The sequence below is a fragment of the Anoplopoma fimbria genome, chromosome 16, assembly GCF_027596085.1.
Source record: "Anoplopoma fimbria isolate UVic2021 breed Golden Eagle Sablefish chromosome 16, Afim_UVic_2022, whole genome shotgun sequence".
Taxonomy (NCBI): Eukaryota; Metazoa; Chordata; class Actinopteri; order Perciformes; family Anoplopomatidae; genus Anoplopoma; species Anoplopoma fimbria.
In genome coordinates, this window is record NC_072464.1 from 2571280 (window position 1) to 2597839 (window position 26560).

Sequence of the window (26560 nt, forward strand, 5' to 3'; positions counted from 1 at the left end):
GTGTATTATTTTTTTAAAAACCTGTTCTATCTTTTGTTTTAATAACTGCGAGCCACACAGGCTTTCCAGATGGTTGCCCATAAATTCTGTATGGTGTCTTGTAAAGTCATTTGGACCGGAATATAGTTCAAATGCAGCTTTAAACTAACAGTAGCATTTAAGAAATGCGCTCTGTGCCGATGGCTAAAGTAGCCTCAATTTCCTAACTGTTCTCTTTCCTTATTGTCATATTGTCAGTGACGAGATGATAGTTCCAATTGATGAAAGTTATTTTCACAAAAGTGTAATTAAGTCTATGCAATTCTTTGGCAACACATTATTGGCTACATTACAAATGCAAAGTAAGAAAATCGCAGACACACAAAAAAAAAATATTTTGCTGCATCAAATATAACCTAAATACCATTTTATATATTTACATTATCTTCCATTTAATGTTTTTAACGATTAATGGAACCGAGGTCGTTCTGCGTAATCGGACGCCTGTCCACAATGTTTCCTCTGGCTATAGAGGATGGTAACAACGTTACTTTGCACCCTTTTCCCTTAAATGTGGCGCAGCATTTAACACAAGCATCATCTGGTGGTAGCACAGTACAGTTCAGAACCCAGGTCCATACTTTGGAGAAGCCGTGTCCTAGAGGCTATTCCCAGCTGTGCGTGCCGCCAAGTGCTTGATCCTGACCTTGAGGCCCGGCACAGCCTCTCATCTCTTCTGGACGGGGTACTATTCATTTCATGGAAATGACAGGCGCCGTGGCCGCGCAAACACACTCGGTCGTCGGCACCGTGTGGGCACGTCGAGAAGTAATGACAGGCCTTAAGACGGTACACTGTTTTTTTTTTTTTTTTTTTATGGACCTGAAAGAACAAACCCTTTCCTCTCTCTTTCTCTTTGTCTCCTGTTTTTCTCTCTGTTTCTGGAAAAAGCATCTCAGACGCAGGCTTTATGTCGAGGACAGATCTTTATGTCGAGGACAGATCTTTATGTCGAGGACAGATCTTTCATTAAAGCGGTGAAAGTTGCGTTTAGGTTAAACGGAAATGTCCAGAAAAGCAGCGTGTCATTGACTATCTGCATTTGTGTAAGAGGCTTATTTTTTTTCATTATCACGTTTGGTCTCGTGGAGCGCAGAATTTTTCCGTGCAATAAGAGCCGCTTTGTGAGTGTGCGTGTGTGCGTGCGTGTGTGTGTGTGTGTGTGAGAGAGGGAGACAGAGACAGAGAGCTGCACGTGACGCTCCAGGAAATACGAGCGACGGGACTGGTGTGATTTCTCAGCGGCTGTCTGTGCAGCACAGATCCAGCCCTTCACGTGGCTGCGCGCACATTCACATGCACACTGATGCAGATTTTCACCCCAAGCACGCACACCGTTTCAGTTCTGCCGAACGCGGATGTTGTTGGAGCAGGACTGTGGCCTCGGGGAGCTGTTGGGGGATGGGCGCGCTGGGGCGGGGAGGAGCTGCGCCGAGGGGGCCCCCGCAACAGGCTGATTAATGGGCCCCGGGTCACGGCAATAAAAGTGGCGTGCCAGCGGCGCGGCAGCGAGGCTCAGGGGCGTTTCTCTGCGATGATCGAGGAGCCAAGTTTCCCTGCTGCTCTCAGCACCGCCGAGGATTCACTTTTACTATTTAAAGGCACTTCTCCCCCCACCTCATTCCTGCACTGGCTCCCCCAGACTTGCAGAAATGTCCACCTTAAACTATCATCAGTTAAAACTTAAATATTTCCTTTAAAAATAAAATCTGCGAAGTGGGAGCAGTAATTCACCTTTTCCTGTTACTGTTTTACCAGTTGGAGGATTTTGAGAAGGTGTCTTGGAATTTAGCCAGACCACTTTGTTTGTATTCAGATCTCACTCACCAATGCTTTTTCAATGTGATATCGTTCACTCGTTAATACAAAGCATTGTCACAAAGCAGATTTCTAGATATACTATACTGGCGCCATAACATAAATACTAACTGGAGGAAAAAATACTGTAAATTTGCTGTTCAAAAGTTAAGAGCGAGGCAAATATATCAATAAAAATAAACATGGTTCACATTTGTCATAGAAGTTGTGCTACTTGCGGACATTGGAGTAATTGCATGAAAAAAATGTTTTACCCCCAAAGTTATTTGATCCTGGCAATACCTATCTTGTTATCTGTTATTCTTATAAAGTTGTAAAATCCAGCCCCAATCTGCACCCTGCTGATAAAAGCACAGATTTAATGTCAAAGACCAATTATTACATCTCCTAAAATTTAGCACAAATGAATAAATGATAACAATCTTCCTGTTACTTATTCAATATTTTAACATAGAATAACAGCTCTGCTACGCTCCGGTGCTTTAAAGAAATGCAAAATGATAAACAAAACATTTACAGATAAAGGATTTTTCACACACACACAAGGATCTTGATGTTTTATTGCTTATTGTCGTTTCTCTCGTGATCAAAAACAAAAGAACAACAACGTCTAAGAAACAACATTTTTATCTGGTGGTCTTATTTTTTATCTTTATACTTGTCCTTCCATTATTCCTTTTCAAACTCAATCTATGGTTTGCTGTGAATTATTCACAGTTGTCTCTTTCTCTTTTGCATACTGAACTTTTTTCCGAGTGTTCTTTGGTGTGAGAGTTTGTTGATCCGTGGCTCTGCGTTGGCGGGCGGCAAATGGTCTCCCACCGAAGTGGTCTCTGATGTATAATCTTCCCTCGCTCCGCTGGCTGAGGCAGCCAGAGAGAGCGGGTCAGAGAGGGCACGGAAAAACCAGTGTGGAGAACGTGACTGAATAGACACAGCCCCACAATGCACGTCTAGCCCACGGGGTGGGCAGGATGGGGGTCAGAGGAGGGGAGGGGAGGATGGGGGTGGCTGAGGGGTGTTGATGGATGGGAGGGGAGCCCACACAGTGCTTTCATCTCCACTGACTACTTCAGTTGTGTGTGTGTGTGTGGTGTGTGTGTGTGTAAGGCTGACTATAGCTTCCAATGCTGTTACCTTTCCTTTCTTTGTAAATTTGCATTTATTTAATTAACTTAATTCTATATTTGTATCTAATTTCTCTGATGGAGATTTTATTTTAGCCCTGTCGATTTTTTTTTTTGGGCAGTGAGGTGGCAACAGAGCTGTGGTGTGTGTGTGTGTGTGTGTGTGTGTGCGTCAGAGCCAAGACACTGACTGCTAACTGTTTCTCATCTCCACAGGGCAACATCTGTTCGTGATGTCGATGCTGAGACTCAAACCAACCTGGAACTAAGACAAGGCAACCACATCACACAAAACATGGCAAGTCCCCATGCTCATTCTAAGTACCGTTTACACTCATTTGTCGCGTTAGTCATTATTACCTGGAAATAACCATTTCATGTCTGATTCACTATGTGCATGCACGCAACAAACCTAGAGCATTAAGCAATCCTTTTTGTGCTTTGTTTAGCAGTAATTGTTTCGAAGTTGTTTTATTGTGAGATTTTCCAAATTTTCTTTGAGGGATCTGAGTCACATTTACTTCTCTGGCATCCCTGGTTTTTGCTACAGGTGGATGCAAGGCTGACGCCCCTGGCAGCGATGGGGCTGGACCGAGGCACTCTGATGCACGACGGTCTTCGTCTCCATGGTGGGGTTGTATACCCAGGCATCAGAGCACTGCCAGCGGATAAGAGCCGAGAGACGCCCTCCCACTCCCTCACTTATAACAGAGATGGTCTCCCAGAGCTCATTTACAAGCCTGATGGCCACTTGGACAGTCGTAAGGCCACTAATGGATACCTGGGCCTCTACAAGGGCACTCCTCCAGGTCTGCACAAGCCTGTGCTGGTTCCTGGAGCTGAAGGTCTAGGCTTGGAACGCAGAGTAGGGCCTGGAGATAAGGCATCTGAACTGGGCTTGGTAGGCGCTGGTGGCAGCTACCTCCGCCTGCCTTGGTTCAGCCCTTACCCTGAAGCCAGCATGTATCCCTTCATGGACACATCCAAGTACGCGGCTCTAAACATGTACAAAGCCTCCTTGCTCAGCCAACCCAACCCCTATCTTGCCCAGCACCTGGCTTACCCGTCACTGTGTGCATCCCAGGGGGGCAATGTCAACCCTGCTGCTGCCGTGTCCGCTGCTGAGAGGCTCTACTATATGCCCGCCTATCCCCCTTCCCCCATCTCTTCTCCCCTGGTGGCGCCCCCTATGAGGATTCCTGCAGTGACAGTGGCCCCCACATCCATGGTCCACTGCCAGGACAAGGGGCTTGGTGTTGCGTCTCAGTTTGCACAGCAGCTTCACCAACCTTCCCCTCACCCTCAGCATCATCAGGCTGCCATAGACAGGGACCGGTCCCCTAGCAGGAGCAGCAGACCAAGCAGACCTCCCTCTAGGAAGGGCCCTAGCAACAACAATAATACCAGTAGCTCTAACACTAGTGGCACCAATAGTGGGAATAATAATAGTCTGCCCACTGATTCTTCTCCTCGTGCATCCTCTCGCCTTCCCCAGCCTCCCCACCCTCCTGCCCTTATTGACAATTCACTGGATTTACAACGCCCAGTTGCTAGGATAGGACACCCATCCACCTCGTCATCCTCTTCAATATCTGCCTCATCCTCATCCACGCAGTCCATTCCTCGTCCATTCTCCGTAAGCAGCATGGCATCAGAGCAGCCCTCTCCTGCCCGGCCCAGCCCCCACAAATCTAGGCCAAGAGACGGCGCGCCCGAGCACAGAAACGCGGGATCTGAAAGGAGACCCAGCAGGTCTCCCTCCCAACCCAATTTTGAAAGGCCAGCTCACCAACCCCAAGCAACCAAAGACTCGGCAGAGAAGCCCTTGGATTTGTCTGGAAGAATGCTGGAGTTTGGGTTGCCTCCTAATGGATTCCCAGTCAAGATGGACAATTTAGCATCAGGCGCACGTTATGGACTGCCCCCTAGCCGAGAACTCCTGAAGGACAAAAATCTGTCCCTCTCCCCTTCCTCCCACCCACACTCTGTGGTCAGCAGCACTTCTTCAAAGGTCCCAGAAAGGCCGGAAATGATAAGCACTTTACACTCCTCCTGGGTTGTACCTAGCCCTTCTCCCTCCCGTACGCAGCACACACCGGGCTTGCCCCCCTCCCCAAGGCCTAACACAGACCTGGGCCTTTCTCAAGCCAAAGGCTCCTCACCCTCTGTCATCAAACACAAGGGTCTGGAGAGAGTACTTCCTCAGCAACGTAGCTCATCCTGTCCAAGGACAGGGGAGCCCAACCATAATGTGTCCTCCTCTCAACACTCCTCTCTGGTCAGCTCCAGGGCTCTTTCTCCCAAGCCCAATGGCGAGTGGCACAAACACAGCCCTAGCCATTCAGAACACCTAGGCCACCACAGAGAGGGAACAGAGAAGTCCTCCCAGACCACTAAGAGAGGTGAAACAACTCCAGAACTGTCATCATACAAGAGGCCCTGTTTAGAGAACGGTCACACCCCTGGCCACCTTTACCTTCCTCAAAGCGACGCTTACCTAAACCACAGTTTGGCCTATGCCAATAGATACCTGCACTACCCCATCCCTGATGGCATGGCGTTACACTCCCTGCCAATCGCGGGCAAAGGCCCAGTCTACCCTCACCCAGTATTGCTGGGCAGCAACAGCCTTTACCCAACCCACTTGGCAGCAAAACACCCTTTACCCTACCACAACCTCCCAGCTGGTCCAGGAGGGGAATACCTCACTTACAACTCACAGGAGATGGCCCATCCACTGATGCAAACGCACTCAGACAAGCTGGCAGAGAGGGGAGATGCAACCTTGAAGCCCCGGGGACAGGAGAAATCCCGGGGGCTTGTCGAAGAATGCAGGGGCCACAGAGATCACAGCGTTGGGAAAGAGATAGGTGAAGGAAGCCAAATGAAGTCTGATAGGGAAGCAGGGGCACAAGGACATGGTGGCAATCAAAGCAAACCCCCCTCTTCTTCTGTAACATCCAGAGAAAAGATTGTCTGCATTGACCTTGTACACTCAGACACAGATATTGAGTCTACCCCAGCAGTCCACAAACCCTCTGCTGAGACCAGCAGCAAGGTTAACCAAAATGAATGTTGTCATAGTAACCAAAATCTGACAAAGACTGAGTACGAGCCAAAACACCAACACCGCCTTTCCCATCCTTATCCCATCCACTCTAGACACAGCCCCACCCTGAAGCCCAGTCACATTGATAGACAGCCAGAAACTCCCTTTGGGAAACCAAAGGCCCTTCAGGACACGGGCTGTCCTGGGGTGACCTCCAGCACATCCCCGACTTCTCCAGGGCAGTTCGCCCAAGCAGAGGAGAGCCCGGAGGAGCGGAGCCCCAGCCCAGATCCTGACGACCAAGACCAGAGCACCTTGCACTGTGCCCGCACATCTGGGGAGCGCAGCTCCGGTAAGGACAAACGGGACAGAGACAGCCGGGCTCTTCACTTCTCTCCGCACTGCATGGATGCAGTGAAAGAGGAGAGAGCATGTGAGGGGGAGACTGAAAAGGAAGACAGCATTGTTGACCTAGGGGAGTCTCAAGGAGAAGGGGACGACGACGATGACTACGAAGAGGACAGCCTGACGTCACCTAAAGGCTCTCGTAGATCCAGTCTGGCCAAGAGGATAGCTAACTCTTCAGGCTACGTTGGCGACCGCTTTAAATGTGTTACCACTGAGCTGTATGCTGACTCCAGCAAGCTGAGCCGTGAACAGAGAGCCCTGCAGGTAAGAACTTTAACACTTGTGTGTGTGTGTGTGTGTGTTTGTGTTTGTGTGTGTGTGTGTATACAGTACAGGGTATATTGGGCTCAAGTTGGTGGGTGCTGGGGAGAGGTCATAATGATCAATGTTTCTAATGTGCAGACTTTTTAGACATACTTTAGTCCTGACATCCACGCAAGGATAAACCCGACCACAAGGGCCACTGTCTTTATTCCCTTGCTGCCTGTAGAACAAACCCTGCATGAAATTGGCGCACTCGCATTTAAAACACAGTACAGAATAATATAAACGCTGTCATGCTACTGTCCTGGCCATAGGCTTGACCTTCCCCTCAGTTCCATTGTCCCAGTGAGCTGGTGTAAGGCCAGTGGAGGCCCTCTATCAGGGAAGGCAGTTCAAAGGTTAACCAGGGCTGCCATCTCTGTATGTTGATAGGCGAGCAGTCATCGTAAAGGTTATTTTTCCACGCGTGCGTGTTTGTGTGTGCGTACGTGCTTGTCCTTGTGTGACTGCCTTGGGGCTAAAGCATGTGTTAGTGCTGACTGGTGCTATAGAGCCGTGTACTGTAGTTCCGGAGCGTGACTGTGGCAGCCTCACAGTTCACACCGCCTCCGGCTATGCTTAACCCCACGGTGAGGGGCAGTGGAGGGCTTGCAGTGTGCTTAAAAACCAGCAGCTGCCCTCTTTGGGGGTTCCTCTTAGGCTTTCTGTATGACCCCCCCACCCACCAGTCGCTCCTCCCCCTGATGGCCTTTACACTGTCCTGCCTGGTTGCTGTCCAAGGACATAATTCTCCTCATCCCGTGGGCTAAAAGACCCTATCTCCTAACACGCATCACGTTGCATCTATAAACGCACCACCACAGCGACGTCCCCTACCCTCGGCCATCATCCCCTAACACTCTGATGCACACATTGTGCAACAAATTTAGACCGTTACCTCTGGTTCCTTATGTGCTCCATGTTCAGCGTAGAAACACAAACAAAGCCTATGCTATAGTATCCACAGGCTCAGAGGCGGATATCTTAATAAGTTGCACATGTCTGTCTATGTTGTGAACGCGCCCAAGAACACTGTGGTTTTGTCTTGTGTCATGCTTGTCAATGCACAGCTGCAACACAAAGCTATCAAACGCTCCTATTTCTGAACATGTTCAACGTAAGATGTGGAAGTCTATTTGGAAAAAATAAATAAAAACAAGACTTCTAAAACTGAATCGGCGTTATCAATCACGCTCAAAATGAACATACCGTTTTGATTCTCTTATTTATTTTTTTATTATAATTTTACAAAATTTGTCACTCGTGCAGTTCAGAAACCATTTGATAGTTTTGATGCAGCGATAATTGACCTGTTGAGTCACTTTAATTTGAATGTGTCATTTTGTGGGATTGTGGCTGCCTATTGTGTGTTAAAAGAAACATGTTGAGAAACGTAACATAAAGTCATTAAAAAAAAGATGAAATGATGGACAGATATATTGAGCCCCCCCATTCTAATTGCTTAGATGGAAGTCATATCACGAGAGGGGAGTAATATAAGTCAACCTGCAGCTAACTGGGAGGTCAGTTCTTTACATTTCTTATCACATCTGCCTCTGATGGGCTCTGTCTCCTTTGTACTCTGTATCGCTGCACATTCCTTTTTTCTCTCCCCACTCCCTTCTTTCCTCTTTTTCCTCTCCTCTCTCTGCCTCAGGGCTTAGATGTATATGTTTCCTAGCCATGTTTATGTTTCAGGAAGGGAGATGCCAGGATTTAAGCCCCAGAGCGCATGGACTCACAGTGGCTGCAGTAGTCTAATCTGTGTCTTGATGCCATGCCTGTGATTTATCTGTCTACCTTTTTGTCCTGTGTGCGTTTTGTGTGTGTGGGTTTAATTTCCTTGGCATTTTTTTCTTTGAATTTTTTAAGATGATGTGATTTCTGACGCAATTTTTTTGCTTCTGTAGCTGTTGAGGCCAGATTGAGGATAGAGAGGTGTGTGTGTGTGTGTGCGGCGTGGGCAGACGATGAGTGGGTTTCATGGGTTTTTCCTCTGCATTTTTGTGTGTGTGTGTGTGTGCGCGCACAGCGGGCAATGATGCGGTTCTCGGAGCTGGAGCTGAAGGAGAAGGAGGGCGGCGGTGTGTGTGTGTCTGCCTCGGCAGCGGCAGCAGGACAGGAGCTGGCAGACGGCCAGCGCAGAGAGCGAGTGCTGGAACACTGCCAACACACCACCAGGCAGGGAGAGAGGGAGGGTGAGTAACCCAGCACCAAACACACACACACACACACACACACACACACACACACACACACACACACACACACACACACACACAGCCACTCTGCAAATGAACGCTCAGAAAGGAACACACAAACAATGGGCGCACGTACACGCTCACATGCACTTGCAGCAAACGCTGAGGCAAGACCGGGTCACTCTAAAAAAAGACAAGCGCTTTCCACACACACACACACACACACACACACACACACACACACACACACACACACACACACACACACACACACACACAGTCTTACACAAGCTACGCAGCACAAGCGAATGAGCCGGCAAGAGAGACGGAGAGGGGGAGTTTTATTTTCAAGAAGTCTTTTGTGCTTATCTGCGCGAAGAGACGATCGAGAGGGGGAAAGAGGGGGAAGGAGGGGCAGAGATTGCGTGAGAGAGGGAGAGTAAAAGCTGGGGGGGGGTAGAGTCAGCGGGTGAAAGCGGATGGGAGAGCGCGACGGAAAAAGAGAGCGAGAGGGGGCGGGGGAGGAAGGGGGAGAAGGGAGAGTTGCGTTGGCTGGGAGCCCAGCTGTGTGTTGGAGCGAGGCCGCGGCTGACGTGTGAGCCTAATTATGGCACGGAGAGAGATGGAGAGGGAGTGGGGGAAGAGAGTCACGCTCAGTGTGAGAAGGGCGTGGTGCGGTCATGCAGTGGGGGGGCAGGGGGTCGAATGGGAGTTGCCGCGTGCAGTGAGAACGCAGGATGTTTTCTCTCCTCTCCCTGCCGCGGCACTGAACCGCCGGCCCGTTGGCTCGGCTCACATCAGATTAAAAAGTCTTTACCCCATCAAAGTTTTACTGCCTGTCTTTAAAGCAGAATAAAAGCTGGCTGCTGTTTAACTGGCATTCTCCCTCTGTCGTTCCCCCACCCTGTCTCACCCTCTCCCCGGGTTTCCCTGCTCTCTGTCCGTCTGGTTCGTGGTCCATCTTTGTCCCTTTCATCCTCTTGTTTCTTATTTGTGCCCTTCCTCTCCTCTTCCTCCCCTGTCCACGTCCACCCACCCGTCTCTGCCTTGCTCAGGTGTCCGGCCGACGTACGCCAACAGAGTCCCGGTCCTCCAGAGGTGCGGGGGCCTGAGCGAGCCCATGTCCCCAGGTCACGGGGCTCGAGAGGGGGCCAGAGGTACAAGCCAAGGAGGGCTGAATGACGGGGCCTGGAAAGTGAAGAGAGAGCCCGAAGGAGGTCCTTGTTTGCCCCCCACTTTGACACCAGCAAAAGGGTACCTAGAGGCCAGCCCCGGCTTTGGAGCCAACAGGAAGCGGCAGCTCGGCCTCAAGGCCGAACAGGAGGACGCTGAGTGGGAGGAAGGAGACAGGGTGTCCCACCTGGAGAAAAGAGCCAAGCTTTCTGCGGGTAAGAATTCACTTGAACGCGCATCATCGCCCACATGCCACTTCCATTTTCCTCAAATCCCCCCCTCTACCTTTCATTGCTGCTTTCCGTGCATCTCTCTAATTCTGCCCACTCTCTCCCCTTCATCCTGTGTTATGCTGATCACTGTCTCATCCCTGGTTTCTTTAAAAAAATATATATATTTCCCTTTTGTCACTTCCTCTTTCCCAATCAATTCCACCTTCAACCTGCTCCATCACCCCCCAACCCACCCCCGCTCTTTCCCCCTTACCACCCTCTGTCCCATCTTTCGCTCTGTGTGGCAGCCAGCTCAGAGAAGTGTTTAATCCTGCCTTTGAGCGGAGTGCGAGAGAAGCGGGGAAGAGGGACAGCCATTCTCTTTTTTCTCTCTCTCTCTCCCCTCTCTCTCTTTCAGCTCTGCCGTTCCTCCGCCGCGCTTACCCACCCTCTTCAAAGCTGCTCTTTTCATCTCTTTTCTCTTTTTTTTTTTCCCCCTCATCTGTTTGGGTTTCCTCTTTTTTCTATTTTTTTTCTTTTTCTGGCATGTGGTATCACGCTCGCTCTCCCCGGCACTGGCAGACGAGTCAAATAACCGTCCCCCGTGAATTTCACGGGGAAGAACTCTCCCTCTGCTTCTCCAGTCGTTATTGCTTTGTGTCTCCACCCGGTTCTTGACTTCTCTTCCCCTTTTTGCTCCGCAATCTGTCTGTCTCGAGTCCCCCTCGCTGCCTCTCTGCACTTGTGAAAAACAGAAAGCTTAGAGGGGGTTTTACAAGCCATAAGAACGTAGTGATTAATGGCCTTTGTTCTATCTGCTCAGTCGTCTGCAGGTCGCTAGGTGTGCACATACAATAGTTGTGTGTGCTGCAGAAGGTGAGAGTAGTGTCTTTTGAAGGAGTGAAAACCTACTCAGACACTTTGAATAGAAACTGTAGCGGTTCAAGCTTGCCCACAATGCTTTGCTGATTGGGTTTTTCATGACCTTTTGTAGGTGAATGATGAGATTTCTTCCATCTTATCTTTTATATGAGAGATGACAAACAATGCAAATTCTGCGTTTTGCTATCCGCAGACGAGCATGAGCAGGCCAGCCCCGACGAAGACGACGACGAGGTCCGGAAACTCAAGGTCTGCATCGAGCTGAAGGGACTGCGGCTCAGCAAGCCCGCCGCCGGTGCGGCCTCTCCCGACGGGCCCCTGTTGATCAAACAGGAGAGGGCGTGGCCCCAGCCCCGATTGGCAGTCCCTGTCCAGAGCCAGCGGGAACACAAGTTCCGGCCCGGTGAGCCAGAGGACAGGGCCGCGGTGCACAGAGCCGAGATCAACAGGAAATGGGGCTGCGAGAAGCTGCTTAATGGTAAGAATGAGCCGTCAGCAGTACAAACCGCCCGCTCTATCTCCGAGTTCATCTAGGGTAACGGAAATCTATCTTTGGCTCACGTTTCACTTTCTTGTTGAGCAGTCTGACTCTGAGGGGGGGATTTCCCGTGAGCCATCTGGGGAAAGAGCAGAGGAAGTGAGGTAGAGGATACTTCTTCTAGCCAGAGGAAAGGCTGGGGAATCACAAACGGGACCCGAGGACCAGCCCCCCCCCCTCCTTTTTTGGGCTTTTTGTTGAGCTGGTCTTCAGGGGGCTCTGTGCGAACGATGAAAGTGCAAATGAGGGAAGTGGCTGTTGGAGATATGCGTGGGCAGGTGTGACTTATGTGTGATCAATGATTATTCTTTTTTTTTTTTTTTTTTTTCCCTTGATGACCAGTTACAGGGAAAGGGGGGCGGGGAACGTGTGTGTAACTTATTAAAACCAGGGCTTTCCCTTGTTCAAGTGCCCAAAATGAGACAGAGGGAGGCACAGACGAGGAGAGAATAAAAGAGCAGGAGAGAGATTAAAGGAAGTGAATAAAGGAGGGGGGGGTTTGGTTTCATGTTTCCTGCAGAAACCACAGGCCTTGATTGGCCACTGATTTTCTTTTTTTTTCTTTTTTTCCTGCTCTTACCTTTTTAGATAACATCACCCTGGCAACAGCCGTGTTTTTAAAATGATTGTGTTTTTTCCACAGCGTGTCTGTCAGGGCTGTGGTCTTTCCTTTTTTTTTTTTTTTTATTATTTTTTTTTTTTAAGGACTCCACTAATCAGATAGAACACAATCATCACCGTTCAGAATCTCACATTCTGTTCAGAATCTCACATTCTGAAAGGTTCTATTGCTATAGAAATATATATTTCCACTATCCCAGCACTGATTTTCATCGACCGTTTATTCTAAAGGTTCTATTGTAACACAGTTACTAATACCACGGACCCCGAGTAGTTAGAAAATGCTTTGCAGGAATCCGAAGGAAGAAAAGTATTTCCATTAAGCTATTAAACAGCATTTTGACATTGAGGTTTCAAGGGCAGGTTTTTATTTTTCATGTAAATATGTATTATGAGAGGCTGGAACTAGACAGTGCTACATTTGTTTAAGGAGATTACTCATAGCCGTGTCCTTGCTGTACTGAATGAGTGTGCACAAGTTACGTTGGGAGGGTGTTTATATGAGCCTGTGTGTTTTTATTTTATTTTTTAGCATTTTTTAATTTATTTCCTGAGCGAGCAGGCCTGCTGCGCTCCCAGACAGCTCTGTGCGCTCATTAATAAACCAACAGAGGGTGAGAGATGGCCTTGCAATACCTTCCCATCCTCCCCTTCCACTGAGCTCTCACACTATCAGCCGCTCACTCTGCCTCCCTCCCTTCTTTCTCCCCCGCCCCCTCCCTGCTCCAGGAGTAGCTACTTCCCCCATCCCCCCGGCCAGCTGAAGGACAGAGTGCACCCGCCGGGCCCCTTCTTAGGTGACCGCAGCCTAAAGGAGCCCAGGAGGGGCCCCCCTTCTCCGGCCCCGGACGCGGGAGGCCCCCCTCCCGTCAAGCCCCGTCGCCATAGTGACACGGACAAACCCAAGGGCAAGCGGCCGTGCAAGACCAAACACACCAGTCAGAGGGAGCGCGAGCGGGAGAAGAGGAGAGAGGCCACACCTAGCAGCCCGGGCCGGCATGGCGCCGCTGATCTGGGAGCAGCCGAAGATGACAAGGTGAGTGCTGATAGGGTGCCTGGCTGTGGCACGGGGCGTCTGGATGTGTGCAGCAGTGGACTCTGTTTCAGTATGCCTGTCGGCTCCTCTGATTATGCAGCTGGGAGAAGGAGGGAGGGAGGGAGGAAGTATGTTTACAATGTTTAGAGGGCTGCTGGAGCTTTGACCTCCTCGTGCCCTTATCGAGTCCCTGCGGAGCGCCTGCATGCACGTGCGTTTGTCTCTGCCCCTTAATTGTCGGAACGTGTGTCATCGAAGCCGGTTTTTGTGTGCGAGTGTGCGTGCTGAAGGCCGCGAGTGTCTGCGTGTTTGTGAGCATTCCTGACATAACAACAAAACCCCGGAGCAATTATACATCGCACTCAGCGCCGAGCACACAAGGCCGCACATACACACACTCCCACACAGGCTCCCTCTCTCAGAAACACACACACACAGAGCTAGGAATGTGGCAGCCATGGCGGAGCGTATGAAGCGGCGGAGTTCAAAAAAGAGGGGAAAAAAAATGAGCATGGGGAAAATTTGAGAGAAAAAAAAGAAGGCTAGTTGTTTTCCGCCCGCGCTGCTCTCCTCTCCTGCTCCTCCTCAGCCTGACAGCTGCTTCGACATGGAATTCCACTGAGAGGGCACGCACTTCTCACACACACACACACACACACACACACACACACACACACACACACACACACACACACACACACACACACACACACACACACACACAGAGGCAGGCAACTCCCTCTCTCGTGTGCTGCACTCCGAGGGCTCTGTTGTTTTAGCGGTCAAAGAAAAGTAGCGTGCCAACCTGCAGTGACGGGAGCTGTTGGTGTGAAAGCTTTCAGTGATGCGTAGTGTCTCCCATACTCGATAATCACACATAAACATATATGTTGTAAATGGAAAATCCATCTATATGTAAGGCTTTATGTGGCTGGTATATAAAAGAGAGAAGTAATAGCTTTTTGAGGAGAAATAAATAATAATAAATATTCTTTATTAAAAATATGAATCTTTATTTCTGGATGGATTTTGACCCAATGTCACATACTTTTATATGTTGGTGTGATTGTGCATGCACATACGTGTGTGTGTGTGTGTGTGTGTGTGTGTGTGTGTAATCTCATCCACGTGCCCTTGAGTGTGTGAATGTGTGAATGTGTCCAGCCTGCTTTGTGGCAGTAGCTCTAACTCACTCTCTCTCTCTCTCTCTCTCTCTCTCTCTCTCTCTCTCTCTCTCCCCCCCCTCTCTCTCTCCTTAGCTGAGCGAGCAGCCGTGCGCTCCAAGGAAGGGAGCCGCCTCTCCTAATCATTATCCCTGCTCTCCAGTCAAGCCCTGCTCCCCCGCCGCACTCTGTCCGCCGACCCTGCTGCCCCAGGCGAACGGCAGGGCGGGCGGCATCCCACCGGAGGAGGCGGCGGCGGCGGCAGTGGGGCTTCACAGGGCCCCCTGCCGAGGCCCCGCGGTGCGTCCCATCCCACCAGAGGCCCGTCGGCTGATCGTGAACAAGAACGCCGGGGAGACTCTGCTCCAGAGAGCGGCGCGGCTGGGCTACGAGGTAATGGCCTCGCTCACAGCCGTCCTCCCGCCTCATCTCTGCCTCTCTTATCACATTCTCTCCTTACACAAATCCACGCTCTCTCTTCTTCTTAAATTGAGCTCATTTTCTCCCCCTACTTTGTTCCCGTCTGTGACTCTGGCAGACACGGCTCTTCTCTTTTTTTCTTCTTTTTTTTCTTCTCAAAATTGTCTTTCTCCATCTCATTCTTCTTTTGCATCTGTCCTATTCTTCTTCTTTCTAGCTCACTCTTTTGCTTTTTGCATAATTTCCTTCTATTTCACCCTTACACGCGCGTTCTTCTCGCCATACTCCATCTTTTTTTTTTTTTTTTTGCTCCTCTTGCCCGCTACTCTCTTTTTCTCTCTTTCTCTACATCTCTCGCTCTCTCAGGTTTCCGCTCTCTCCCTCCCCCCTCTTTCCTCTCAGCACTCTTTCTCTTCCTCTCTTTGTGACTCAGATTGTCGTTGGCACCCCTCCTTCTCCTCCTCCTCCTCTTCCCCGCTAGCGCGCACACACACACACACTTCCCTCCCCTCCCCTTGCCTCGCTCCGCTCTCACATCTCATTAATTTTCCGTGAGGCGAAGTGTGACACACACTCACACACGCACGTGCGTGCGCAGACAGCATGAGGGATCGGTGGGATCATTATACGGAGACTGATGCTCGCTGCCTCTCTCCAGCATCGGGAGTTTTTTTCTCTTTTTTTTCCTTCTCTTTCTTTGTGTGTAGCTGCCGATCGTTCGCTCCTTAAACCGGATCCTCTCATTCTCCGCACATGCACGACAAGAACGAGACTGGCGTATATTCTACTGAATCTCTCAACTCCCATTGCTCTGAAAGCTTTTAATTAAAGTTGGATGGGCCGCCCGTCTCTCTCTCTTCCTCATCCCCTGGTGTTTGTGAGCCTAAGCGTTCCCCCCACCCCCCTTGTTGACAGATTTTACAAATTGATTTATTGATCCAAGTGGTTTTTATGCCACTTGAGCTGCAGATTGTGCTGTGTGTCCACCCAGTCACTCACTCCTCTTTGATGAACACACACAAAGACTCTTTTTGTGTGTGTGTGTGTGTGTGTGTGTGCGTGTGTGTGCACGTGATGATTTTTATCGCCAGCAGAGGTATCTTCACAGAACTGTAAATAGGTGTGGGTATCTTTTTGTTGCTCATTAACCGCTTGCTTTATGGCCGTGTGTGTTTGTCGTACACATTTATGGTGATGAGGTGTGTGCGTGTGTGTCCGTGATTACGTGCGATTGTGTGTGAGTCAGAGTGAGAGTGAGCAAGAGTGTGAATGAGAGGTAAGCACTGGGAGTATAATCGCGTTCTAATGGCCCTCTAATGTGCCGTGGTGACTGTGGTTAGCAGTGGCGGCGGCTGTTTTTCTCCCTCGCTCTCGCTCTCGCTCTCTCTCTCACACACACACACACACACACACACACACACACACACACACACACACACACACACACACACACACACACACACACACAGAGAGGCGCGCACACGCACAGGGTGCAGCGCAGCAGCAGGGTTCAGTCAGCCGTGCTGAAGAGAAGCTGGCTCGTCTCTCTGATTTATGCGTCTCTCTCGAACGTTTTTTTCCCTCCCTCTCTTTTTTTCCTTTTCGTACCCCCTTCGCATTTTTCTCTTCCTGCGCTCCGCGTGTGGAGAGGGGAGGAGGGAGAAAAACCTGAGACTACACAAACAAGGCGCTGACCGCTGCGCAAACAACCCCCCCCATCCCTCCCTCCCTTTCGTTCTCTCTCTCTCTCTCTCTCTCTCCCTCTCAGGAAGCTCGTCTCTCACTGCCTGTGTGTGATAAGCCTGGGGCAGACCCCTGGGGCACACACACACACACACACACACACAGGCGCGCAAAAGGACGTGCGCAGAGACACACCAATTTATGCATACCGTCCCACTCACACACAAAAACACACACACACTTGCATACAAGCCTGTGGACGCACAGAGCGCTTGTCTCACGCTGGTGTTTTAGCGCCGCAAGCTCTGGGCTTATCACACACAGGCAGAGAGATATGAGGGCCCGAGACACATAGGCACACACACACACACACACACACACACACACACACACACACAGCTCACATGATGATTACAAGCACACATACACACACAGCTCACATGATGATTACAAGCACACACACACACGCAGAGAGAAACACCCGTTATGACCCAATAAGCACAGGCATCCTGACGTGTTCTCCTCCATATGCTGCACACAGCGACGGCTCTCCGCTGCTGTCGCCCACAGACCCGCGCACACACAAGGCCTACATGCTCACCACACACACACACACACACACACACACACACACACTCACAGAAACAGCGGTTGTTACCGTGTAAGCACATGCACAGCGACCGTTTTTTCGTGCATAGACCTGCACACGCAGAACCGCGTCATGCATGCATGTCATTTTACACGCACTATTCGGCGCGGTTCCCGGTGCCCGGCCGACACCGTGCATATTTCATGTTCGTTTAGTTTCGCGAGCCGTGCCTCTGCACATGAAAGCCCACTCTCTCTTTCTTCCTCCCCTCCCTCACTCCCCTTTAATTCTCTCTCTCACTCTCTCCCTCGTCTGCCTCGCTCTCTGAGCATTTGAAATGGTAATGAGAGATTCTGCGGATGTCTTCATCCCTCTCCCCCTCGTGCCGGGCCCCTCTCGGCTCTGCCCATTGAAAGCTCAGATAAAGGTGCAATCTGTCATTTATTCTCCTCACATGAATCACTACTGATTTTCCTCCTCAAATCCGTGTATGATCCAAGCAAAGAGGAAAAAAAATTAGATTGCATTTCAAGTGCCCAGTCAGAACAGCATCTACGGTTGCTAACATTTTTTGGACCAAAACCATGGCAGTATGTGGATGGTTGGGAAGAAAATTCCCACTGACTTTTGAAAGTCCTGATAGTGCTAACCTTTGAGGGAACATAAAAATTTAGGAATTTAGCTATCATATCAGCTGTACACAACCCATTCAGTTTCAGACACATACAAATTCACTTTAATTTTCCATTTTGCCTAAATATCTAGTTAGCGACCGAGCTAGCTAGTTTTCTAACTAGTTGTTAGCTAACTGGTGGCACGGCAGCTAGCTTGGCGAGTAATTTTGTCTGGTGCCGTCATGTTAGCATAAGGCTAGCTACTGTTGTGTGTAGCATGCATAGACTGTATCCATTGGTTTCTTTGCCGACGCCATCTTGGATTACGCAACTAATTAACAGAAGTTACAATATTTGGAATGCGGAGGAGTGATGTAGAGACGCCGTATACGTCTCTGGTAGCTGCAGTGACCTGTCAATCACAGTAAGCCCCCCCTAAAGCATAATCCACTTTATGGTCTATTTGACTCTAAATGGACCATCATTTACTAAATGAACATCATGCTGTATTGAAGAAGACTTGAAACTAGAGATTGAGACCATAAACTCATGTTTACAATGTTTACCGAGGAAATAAATCAAGAGAGAAGTAGTGTAATTTTCTCATAGACTTCTATACAATTGGACTTGTTTTTACAACCAGAGGAGTCGCCCCCTGCTGGTCAGTAGAGAGAATGCAAGTTTTAAGACACTTCAGCACCGGCTTCACTACACAGAACAGGAGGTTGACGCCTGGTAACATGAAAAGCGGTTAGCTGGCCAAGCGCAGTAGCTCTGCAACTAACATTCGGTTTGTGTGTAGCTGATGAGCGTTAATATGCAGAGCAGGTCATTGGCTGAGACCGGAAGCATTTATTGAGTGCGAATATGATCTATGAAAACAGGTGATTGTTCTTCAGTTAGCAAGTAGCACGTGCGTGCGTCGGCGTGAAATTAATTAACTCTATCCGACATCCCCAGAGGGCCACATTCCTCTGTTACCCCAGCAGTGGTTCAACAGCAGGCTGGCTCGCTCCGATACAAACACCCACACGCTTCACTTGTCTGGGCTCGCACCAACTTCACCCCTCAGAATTTTGGCTCTTCATCGTACAGAATAAGCCACTCAAGCATCACCTGCACATGTGATACACACACACACACACACACACACACACACACACACACACACACACACACACACACACACACACACACACACACATCTGTTGTATTTTAGGAGCATACAAGGCAGCGCTGCAAGGGGTTAAATGTCTGAGTGATGCATTGATTGCAGGCGAGCGCAGGGAAGCATTCTAGAGAGGGAGATTAGAGGACGGGGTGGGGGGGGGTCATTTTACTGCGGAGGTGTGTGTGTGTGTGTGTGTGTGTGTGTGGGGGCGGGAAGCCGGGGCTCTTGTGCTAAGCTCCTCGCTCTCTCCCAGCGATATTAAACACGGCTTCGGAGGTTTAGCGCTACGCCTCCTCACACACACACACACACACACACACACACACACACACACACACACACACACACACACACACACACACACACACACACAGGCTAGCTGCATATCGACATTCTCTACCCGTCAGTCTCCGCAACACTTGCTCTCATTCACTCACTCATTCTAGCACACACACACACAAACGCACGCACACACACACACACTTTCACACATGCACAGATAGCGAGTGGAATCCCCCAGAGGGGAGCTTCGGCACAGCGCTCCTGAATCTCTCTCCAGCAGGCAAACGGAGTGTTGGCAGCGAGTGGAAACCAGTTGGAGCGCTGCCCCCACCCCCCTCTTTTTTTCTTGCTCACTTCTTTTCTCTTGATCCCGCTTTCCACTTCTCTCCCGCCCCTTTTTCCTCATTGTCTCTCATTCCTCCCCAGCTAGTTTTTTCTCTCCCTTCACTCCTATTATTACTACCACCACCACCACATACACATATACACACACGCACTTTGCACTTCCAACACCCTGCACCCCCCCACCCTTTCATCTCGTGTTATTGTCAGCTGAGCCCAGCGGACGGCCCCGGCAGATTTCGTCCACAGATTCATTCATCTGTCGCGGGTGTTGCCTCTCACTTTCCCCCGTTCTTCCACCCTCTCCGGCCCTCTTCTCATCCCTCTGTCGTCAGCCTGTTCTCTCTCTCCCTTTCCGTTGCCTTTCCTCTCTCTCTCTCCCTCCCTCCCTCCTGTCCGCCCTGTGCCGAAAGAGAGAGAGAGTGAGATAAATACTTGGACTAGACGGCAGGCTAGAATTAGCATAGAAATGGAAGTTTGGAGTCATTCCCCAGGTTCAGATGAGCAGCTTTCCTCCCCTCGGCACAGGACTGTTAGCAGGTCGGAGTGTGAGCGTGTGGACGCATGAGTGTATATTTTTTTATATTTTTCTCATTTTTTATTTTATTTTATTTTATATATATATATATATATATATATATATATATATTTTTTTTTTGTAAATTTTCCAAGCGGTTCCACACTAAGACACAGATTCGAACACATTCCCACAGTGTGAAAACACACACTTGTTTGACAGGCCCCATATCAACACACTGCTGGCACGCTCCCTATCTCTCCGTCTCCACTCTGTTTGGTGATGCAGCTCCAGTCCAATAAAAACCAGTCTGACTACTTAGTGCTGGATGCCCAACTGTCACAGCCCTAGACCAGAGGAAACGCTTCCAGCTCTCGAGCGCCTCCGTCCAATCTCTTTGTTCCGCTTCCATTATGCCGTGCTCGGAGCCCAGCCATCGTAACTGGCTGCCCACAGTGGCGTCCGGGCCCAACCACGGCGCACAGACGCACACATATATACACACACATGTATACACACACATATACACACACGCTTGTGCGTGCACAAGCGGATTCTGGCAGGCGAAATGCAGTTGAGTCACACTTAGTCTCCTCGATGTGTTTTGGCGCCAGCTCAGGCACTATGGAGCATTTGTGTGTGTGTGCGTGTGTGTGTGTGCATGTGCGTGCTTGTCCGGTGCAGGAACACACTCACTTCCTCCTTTCCCTAATTTCTCTCCCACAGGAACTGTAAAAGGGAAGGCCTGTTTGCGTATGTGTCTGCTCTGACTCGTGCGTTGGTCCGTATTGCTTGGGTTGTCGCACACACACACACACACACACACACACACACACACACACACACACACACACACTAACACACACACTAAACCCCTCTCTCCCTCTGTGTTGGCTGTTTCTCTTCAGGAGGTGGTGCTGTACTGTCTGGAGAACAGAGTATGTGAGGTGAATCACAGAGACTACGCCGGGTACTGCGCTCTCCACGAGGCGTGCGCCCGCGGCTGGCTCAGCATCGTTCAGCACCTGCTGGATTACGGGGCCGACATCAACTGCAGTGCGCAGGACGGCACCAGGTAAACAAAGGCCTCTGTTCGCATGCACACTAAAAGAACACACACAAAACGTCATAAACACGACTCATGTGCACGGGGCAAGCACTGATTGTGCCTTTTTTTCCCCCTGCGTGTCACTTGAGAGTGCTCATAGCAAAAAAAATAAAAATATCTGGGATTGCTTTTTCTATTTGCTTGGCAAGAGCAGTGATTTGAGAGATTAGCTGCGGTTTTAAATGGGAAAGGCTAGTGATGTCATCGCTGTGTTATTAAAAATGTACAGCGGGTGTCTGTTCTAGGAAACGAGGCTTAACGGTGCATTGTGCAGCAGCTCGTATCAAACCATTACCAGATTTGTAACATTACAGTAACACAGGTGAGACCTTTGCTTATAAAAATATCTGGAATCGATAAATTGCAATATTGAGGGAACGTGCAGGTGGCGCAACGTCTGCATTGCTACAGGAGACAAAGTGGTTTATATGGGAACATTTGAAAAACTCTACCTGTGACAATACTGCTAAAAGGATTCGTAGCCCTCAGTTTTCACGATTACTTTGACAGTAATATATATTTTAAATCCTGCCCACACATCTATAAACTGTATGGAGACACAAATGCAAAAAAAAATTGCCCATACAAATGTTGTCAGTTCTGTTCCTGGTTATCGTTAACGTGTACTTCTGTGTGGGTCTAGGCCAATTCATGACGCTGTGGAGAACGACCACCTGGACGTTGTGCGAGTCCTGCTGTCCTACGGCGCTGACCCCACCCTGGCCACATATTCTGGGCGCGGTCTGCTGAAGATGACCCACAGCGACGGCATGGAACGCTTCCTCACCGGTGAGTTCCCCACTTGGCCTTCTATCTAGTCACAGACACTGTTCAGCTGCCGCCTGCTCCCTCCCCCCCCTGTGGAAACTTTCAGAGACGAGAGTACGAATCTGTGACATTTGAGAGCATACATAGTTATTCAGGGCACCTTCAGATTCTGAACCTGGATTAGACCGGCTTGATCAGTCTGAACAAATGTAATTTCCTTGCTATGAAAAAAAAGCGAGGAGGGGAGGATTTGAGCGTTGTAGATCTTCTGTTGAAGTCAGTAATAAAGTTGCTCTATAATTATCCATAATTTAGGACAATAAACATCCAAGTACTCAGAAGCAGCAACTGCACAGCACGCACATGCATTTTTAATGGATAACGCTGGTTTTGTTTTTTTTGGGGGGGGGAGAAATTACTTTATCAGTTGAAGTTACACATTAAAATCTGTCAAATTCCCCTTTAGTCACTAAGGAACTATAATTCCTTGATAAAAATTCAGAATATATAATCTTGGTTTTTCCTTTTGGAATCAAAGACGCTGATTGAAATGACTGTTTTACTACTAGAGTTAACTATTTTGCAATGCGCGCAGTTGCTCAACATTTCCTCCTCATGCAGACAGAAGTGGAATGAGCCAGGAACTTTGATTATTACTGTGAATTTGACCACAAACAAGGTGAATAAAAAAAGAAATGATGCTCTGACCTCTGTGCAACCTGTGGTTGGTTACGTGTCCCTCTCTGTGAATCCTCATCCTCCACCTCCCAACCGTCGCTACAAGACATGTCTGTCTCTGTCATTCTGTTTCCCCCGGCACCCTCCCCCTCCCCCTCCTCCCTCGACCACCTGTTAGACGGGGAGCCTCAGCCCGTCGGGTTGCGTGCTGCTGCCTCTGAGCTCCTCTATCTGGTTACTTAGCAACGCCAACTGTGTTTGCTCAGTGTATGTGCGGAAATGGGCTTCGCTCTGGCTGGAGACTCTGCTTTTGAAAGCGTGCGTGCGAGCGCCTGAGTGTGTCTTTTCACAAGGCCGCCACGCTCGAGTCTGACGCGCTCTGTATTCGTTTGGGGGGGGGGGTGGTGTTGTCGGGGCTCGTCTGAATGTTTTGCAGTCTAGTTTGTGTATAGGAGGAGGAAATGAAAGCGCACACTCAGGCACACACTCCCTCCGCAGCCAGCCCCTTAATATTACATGAACATCCAGTTAAACCCGATTATCTGAGACGCAGCGTTGGGCTTTAGCGAGGGGAGACGAGAGACACGGGATGAGAGCAGGTGTGAGTTCATGGTCGGCCGAAAAGGGAGATTTCTACGCAGAAGGCAGGGGAAGGTGGTGTTGAATTTTGAAAGGAGCATGGATGGGTGGATCGATGGCTGCCGGATTGACAGAGCAGGGGAGCGTGGGGGAAGATCGAGCACCGGAGAAAAAACGAGCGAGCGCGAGGGATTGCCGCCCTCCCTCCACCTGGTCCCACTCATCTGGAGGCCGTTAATCCCTCCAAACACACGCCAGACGCCCCACGCCTCAGCACTGGCACAAAGCCCAGCTCTCACTCTGAGTGTGTGTGTGTGTGTGTGTGTGTGTGTGTGTGTGTGTGCGTGTGTGTGTGTGTGCGCTGAATACACACTTTGCTCTTGCTGTGTATGCTTATCCAGCTCCCTCTGCTTGTTTGTTTCCAGCCCTCTCGCTCTATATGTGTGTGCGTGTGTGGACTCAGCGCCTGTGTGTGGTTCTTGTTTGATTCCTGGCAGCCCCGCTCTGAGCAGAGCCAGCTCTAACCCAGCGGAGACAGTCGCTCTCCTCCCCGTGGTACAGCCGCTGGCCCCTGACCATCAGCGTCCCCCACCCCTCCTTCCCCCAACACATTTGCTCTGTTTGTTTCTCTTTTCTCTCTCTCAACACCACCCCTCCTCCTCCTCCTCCTCCTTCCATTTTACTGCGCTCTTTATCCATTTCTCCTCCGTAGTCTTAAAGGGCAGTTGCGTTGGCCTCGTTGCCTGTCCCCAAGGCTCCCGCTCTTGAATAACAGGCTCTGCTCCTCTCTTCTCTCCATAGATTATTTTTCCGACCTTCAGGGCCGTGCCGATGACAACCCGGGGCTTTATTGGGAGTTCTATGGCAGCGCCGTGTGTGGTAAGTACTGCAGCGCGTTTGTTTTAGTGCTTACAAAGCCTTTTTTTTAAACGTCTTCCAATGCCATCGTCCTTTATGATGATGGAGGTGCTCCCTAAGAATTATTCATGTGTTTTTCTTGTCTTTTTTGTGTGTCAGAGTTGAGCGAGGAGAGCGGTGTCTATGACATCCTGGCAGATCCCCCGGGCCCAGAGGATGAGGATGAGGATGATAAAAGAGAGGTGTTCGAGTTTGAGTTCTCTGACCGACCTCTGCTGCCGTGCTACAACATCCAGGTGTCGCTCTCTCAGGGGTGAGCTTTGATCTTAATAGCAGGCACTTTTTAAAAAAGTTGCATCTGTCGGCCCTCATTCCTAATAATTGCTGGGTTCCCTCCCTTTTCAGGCCAAGAAACTGGCTGCTCCTGTCCGACGTGCTGCGCCGACTGCGGATGTCGGGTCGCGGCTTCCGACAGGCCTTCCCCCATATGGAGGTGGTGACGGTGGCCGAGGCAGAGTTCTACCGGCAGGCCTCCCTGTCGCAGCTCTTCTCCTGTCCGGAGGAGCTTGAAGGCTTCCACGCGGACAGCAAGGACCTGCTGGACCTGGTGGAGGACAGCGCCGAGCTGGCCGCCCTCTTGGGCTCCACGCTGGAGTGTCTGGACGACCGCTGGGACCGCCCAGGGGACAGACTGAAGGACAAAATCAAAGCCATCCACAGGGTTGGCTCGTCCTGACCCCCCGGACCTTGATCCGTACCGACTGCAGTGTGCTTTAAGAACCAACCAGGGGTTGCGATGACATGCCTTAGCCGGACTCTTAGCTCCCACGCTTTGGCCCTGCTCTGGACCAGCAGTGAACAGATGGACTGACCTGCCGGGTGATCGGGCTGCTGAAACGTTTTTCTCCGTTAAACGAGGATCACATGCATATGTGACTCAATAGACTTGATGGTGGTCTTATTTTTATAAATTAATATATGTATAAATCAATAAATATATATATATATATCTATATATATAATAAAATATCAAGAGATTTCTTTCGGATGTTGCTCACGACTCCCCTCTGAAAGATTTTGTACGGCAACAGAGTGTAGTCCTGTCGTCAGCGATTAGATGGAGAGTGTGAGCGCGCAGCACATTGTGCATGTGTGTAGCTGTACAGGATAGTACTGGGACTGTGCTATTGAATGTGGTATTTGTGTTTATAGGAAGCACATGATGTCCTGGTTTCCTTTTTTCTCTCCTCAGACTTTAGCGCTGGCTTGAGCCTCAGGAGATATTCTGTTGTATCTTTATGTTCGAGTTTTGCTTCCTGTTTAGTCTGTAATTTAACATGCAAAACTACACAGCTGTTTGTATAATAAAGTTTTAAGATAATGTTGATATTACCCTTCGGCACAGAGCTTGTACATAACAGAGAGGCTACTGCAGTAAAGTCTTTCTTTTTTTTTGGTGTGTTCATTTTTTTGTTTTAACTTTGTAATTAAATATCTCATTTGTATTTATATTTTACAAAAGAAGTTGCTTTAAAATAAATATACAAACTGCAAAGATGACACATGTTCCTGTGCCCCTTTTGTCATCGTTGAATTAAAATTGGGCTGTGAAACAGTTTTACGGGCCGCTCTGTCAAATTGAATCTTCTCGACTAATTATTGAACGTTACTCCTGTGTGTCACCAGCTGGGAACACCAACACCATCCTACATTGCCATCTCTCGGAATCCTTTTGTATTGTTGCTGCCTCACAATTTATTTCTGCAGCCACTACTCAACAACTCCGATTCCTATTTGCTGCCTCTCTGTGCTGAAAAGCTTGTGGTCTGCAGCGCACTCCAGTGTACCACAACTGTTATTACATGATGAATCTAACGGGCAACGAGCAGAGTTGATTTTTAAAAATGATATATTTTTTTGTTATGCTGTTTAAGAAATTGCATTTCCCCAAACCAATCACAACATCAACTGATATTAGAACCGCTTTAAGACTGATATTATTACTGGATATGTGTGGTCTGTTTGGATCTGTGTCAACAAAGGCCACCTAAGACCAAAACCCAGAATGATTTATCAGTTAGGACATTGTCTTTTTAGCAAGAAATCAAATATGCCGTGTCATTCATGCTCATATTCAGCCACGCCCTCTTCCCTTTCAACCTTCCGACTATTCCTCAAATTGTATTCACAGTTGTGAAATCTAAAGTGTTGGTACATTTATGGCTCTTTTGTTAGCTTTCTTCTACATAATGTTTTTAGTTATATCCCATAGAAAGAAAGAAAATGTTTGGAAAGCTTATATTTTAGCCCACCAGTTGACGCTTGTGTTAGCTGTCTGAACTTTTGTTGGTAGCTAGCAAAGGAGTCCAAAGCACGTCTGC

At 49.3% G+C, this 26560-nt stretch overlaps 1 protein-coding gene across 1 annotated transcript in view; it reads left to right on the plus strand.

Annotated features, from left to right (window-relative positions):
• Nucleotides 1–25801, plus strand: part of LOC129104555 (BCL-6 corepressor-like) — a 38541-nt gene extending 12740 nt beyond the window's left edge. Inside the window, 14 exon segments of the mRNA XM_054615278.1 lie at nt 3201–3282; nt 3535–6705; nt 8211–8267; nt 8777–8942; nt 10001–10333; nt 11406–11690; nt 13101–13115; nt 13118–13407; nt 14667–14963; nt 21097–21263; nt 21940–22085; nt 24123–24200; nt 24339–24492; nt 24585–25801. Coding sequence (XP_054471253.1) covers nt 3280–3282; nt 3535–6705; nt 8211–8267; nt 8777–8942; nt 10001–10333; nt 11406–11690; nt 13101–13115; nt 13118–13407; nt 14667–14963; nt 21097–21263; nt 21940–22085; nt 24123–24200; nt 24339–24492; nt 24585–24915 — 5493 coding nt within the window. The 5' untranslated portion in view covers nt 3201–3279 and the 3' untranslated portion in view covers nt 24916–25801.
• Nucleotides 25802–26560: the final 759 nt, after the last annotated feature.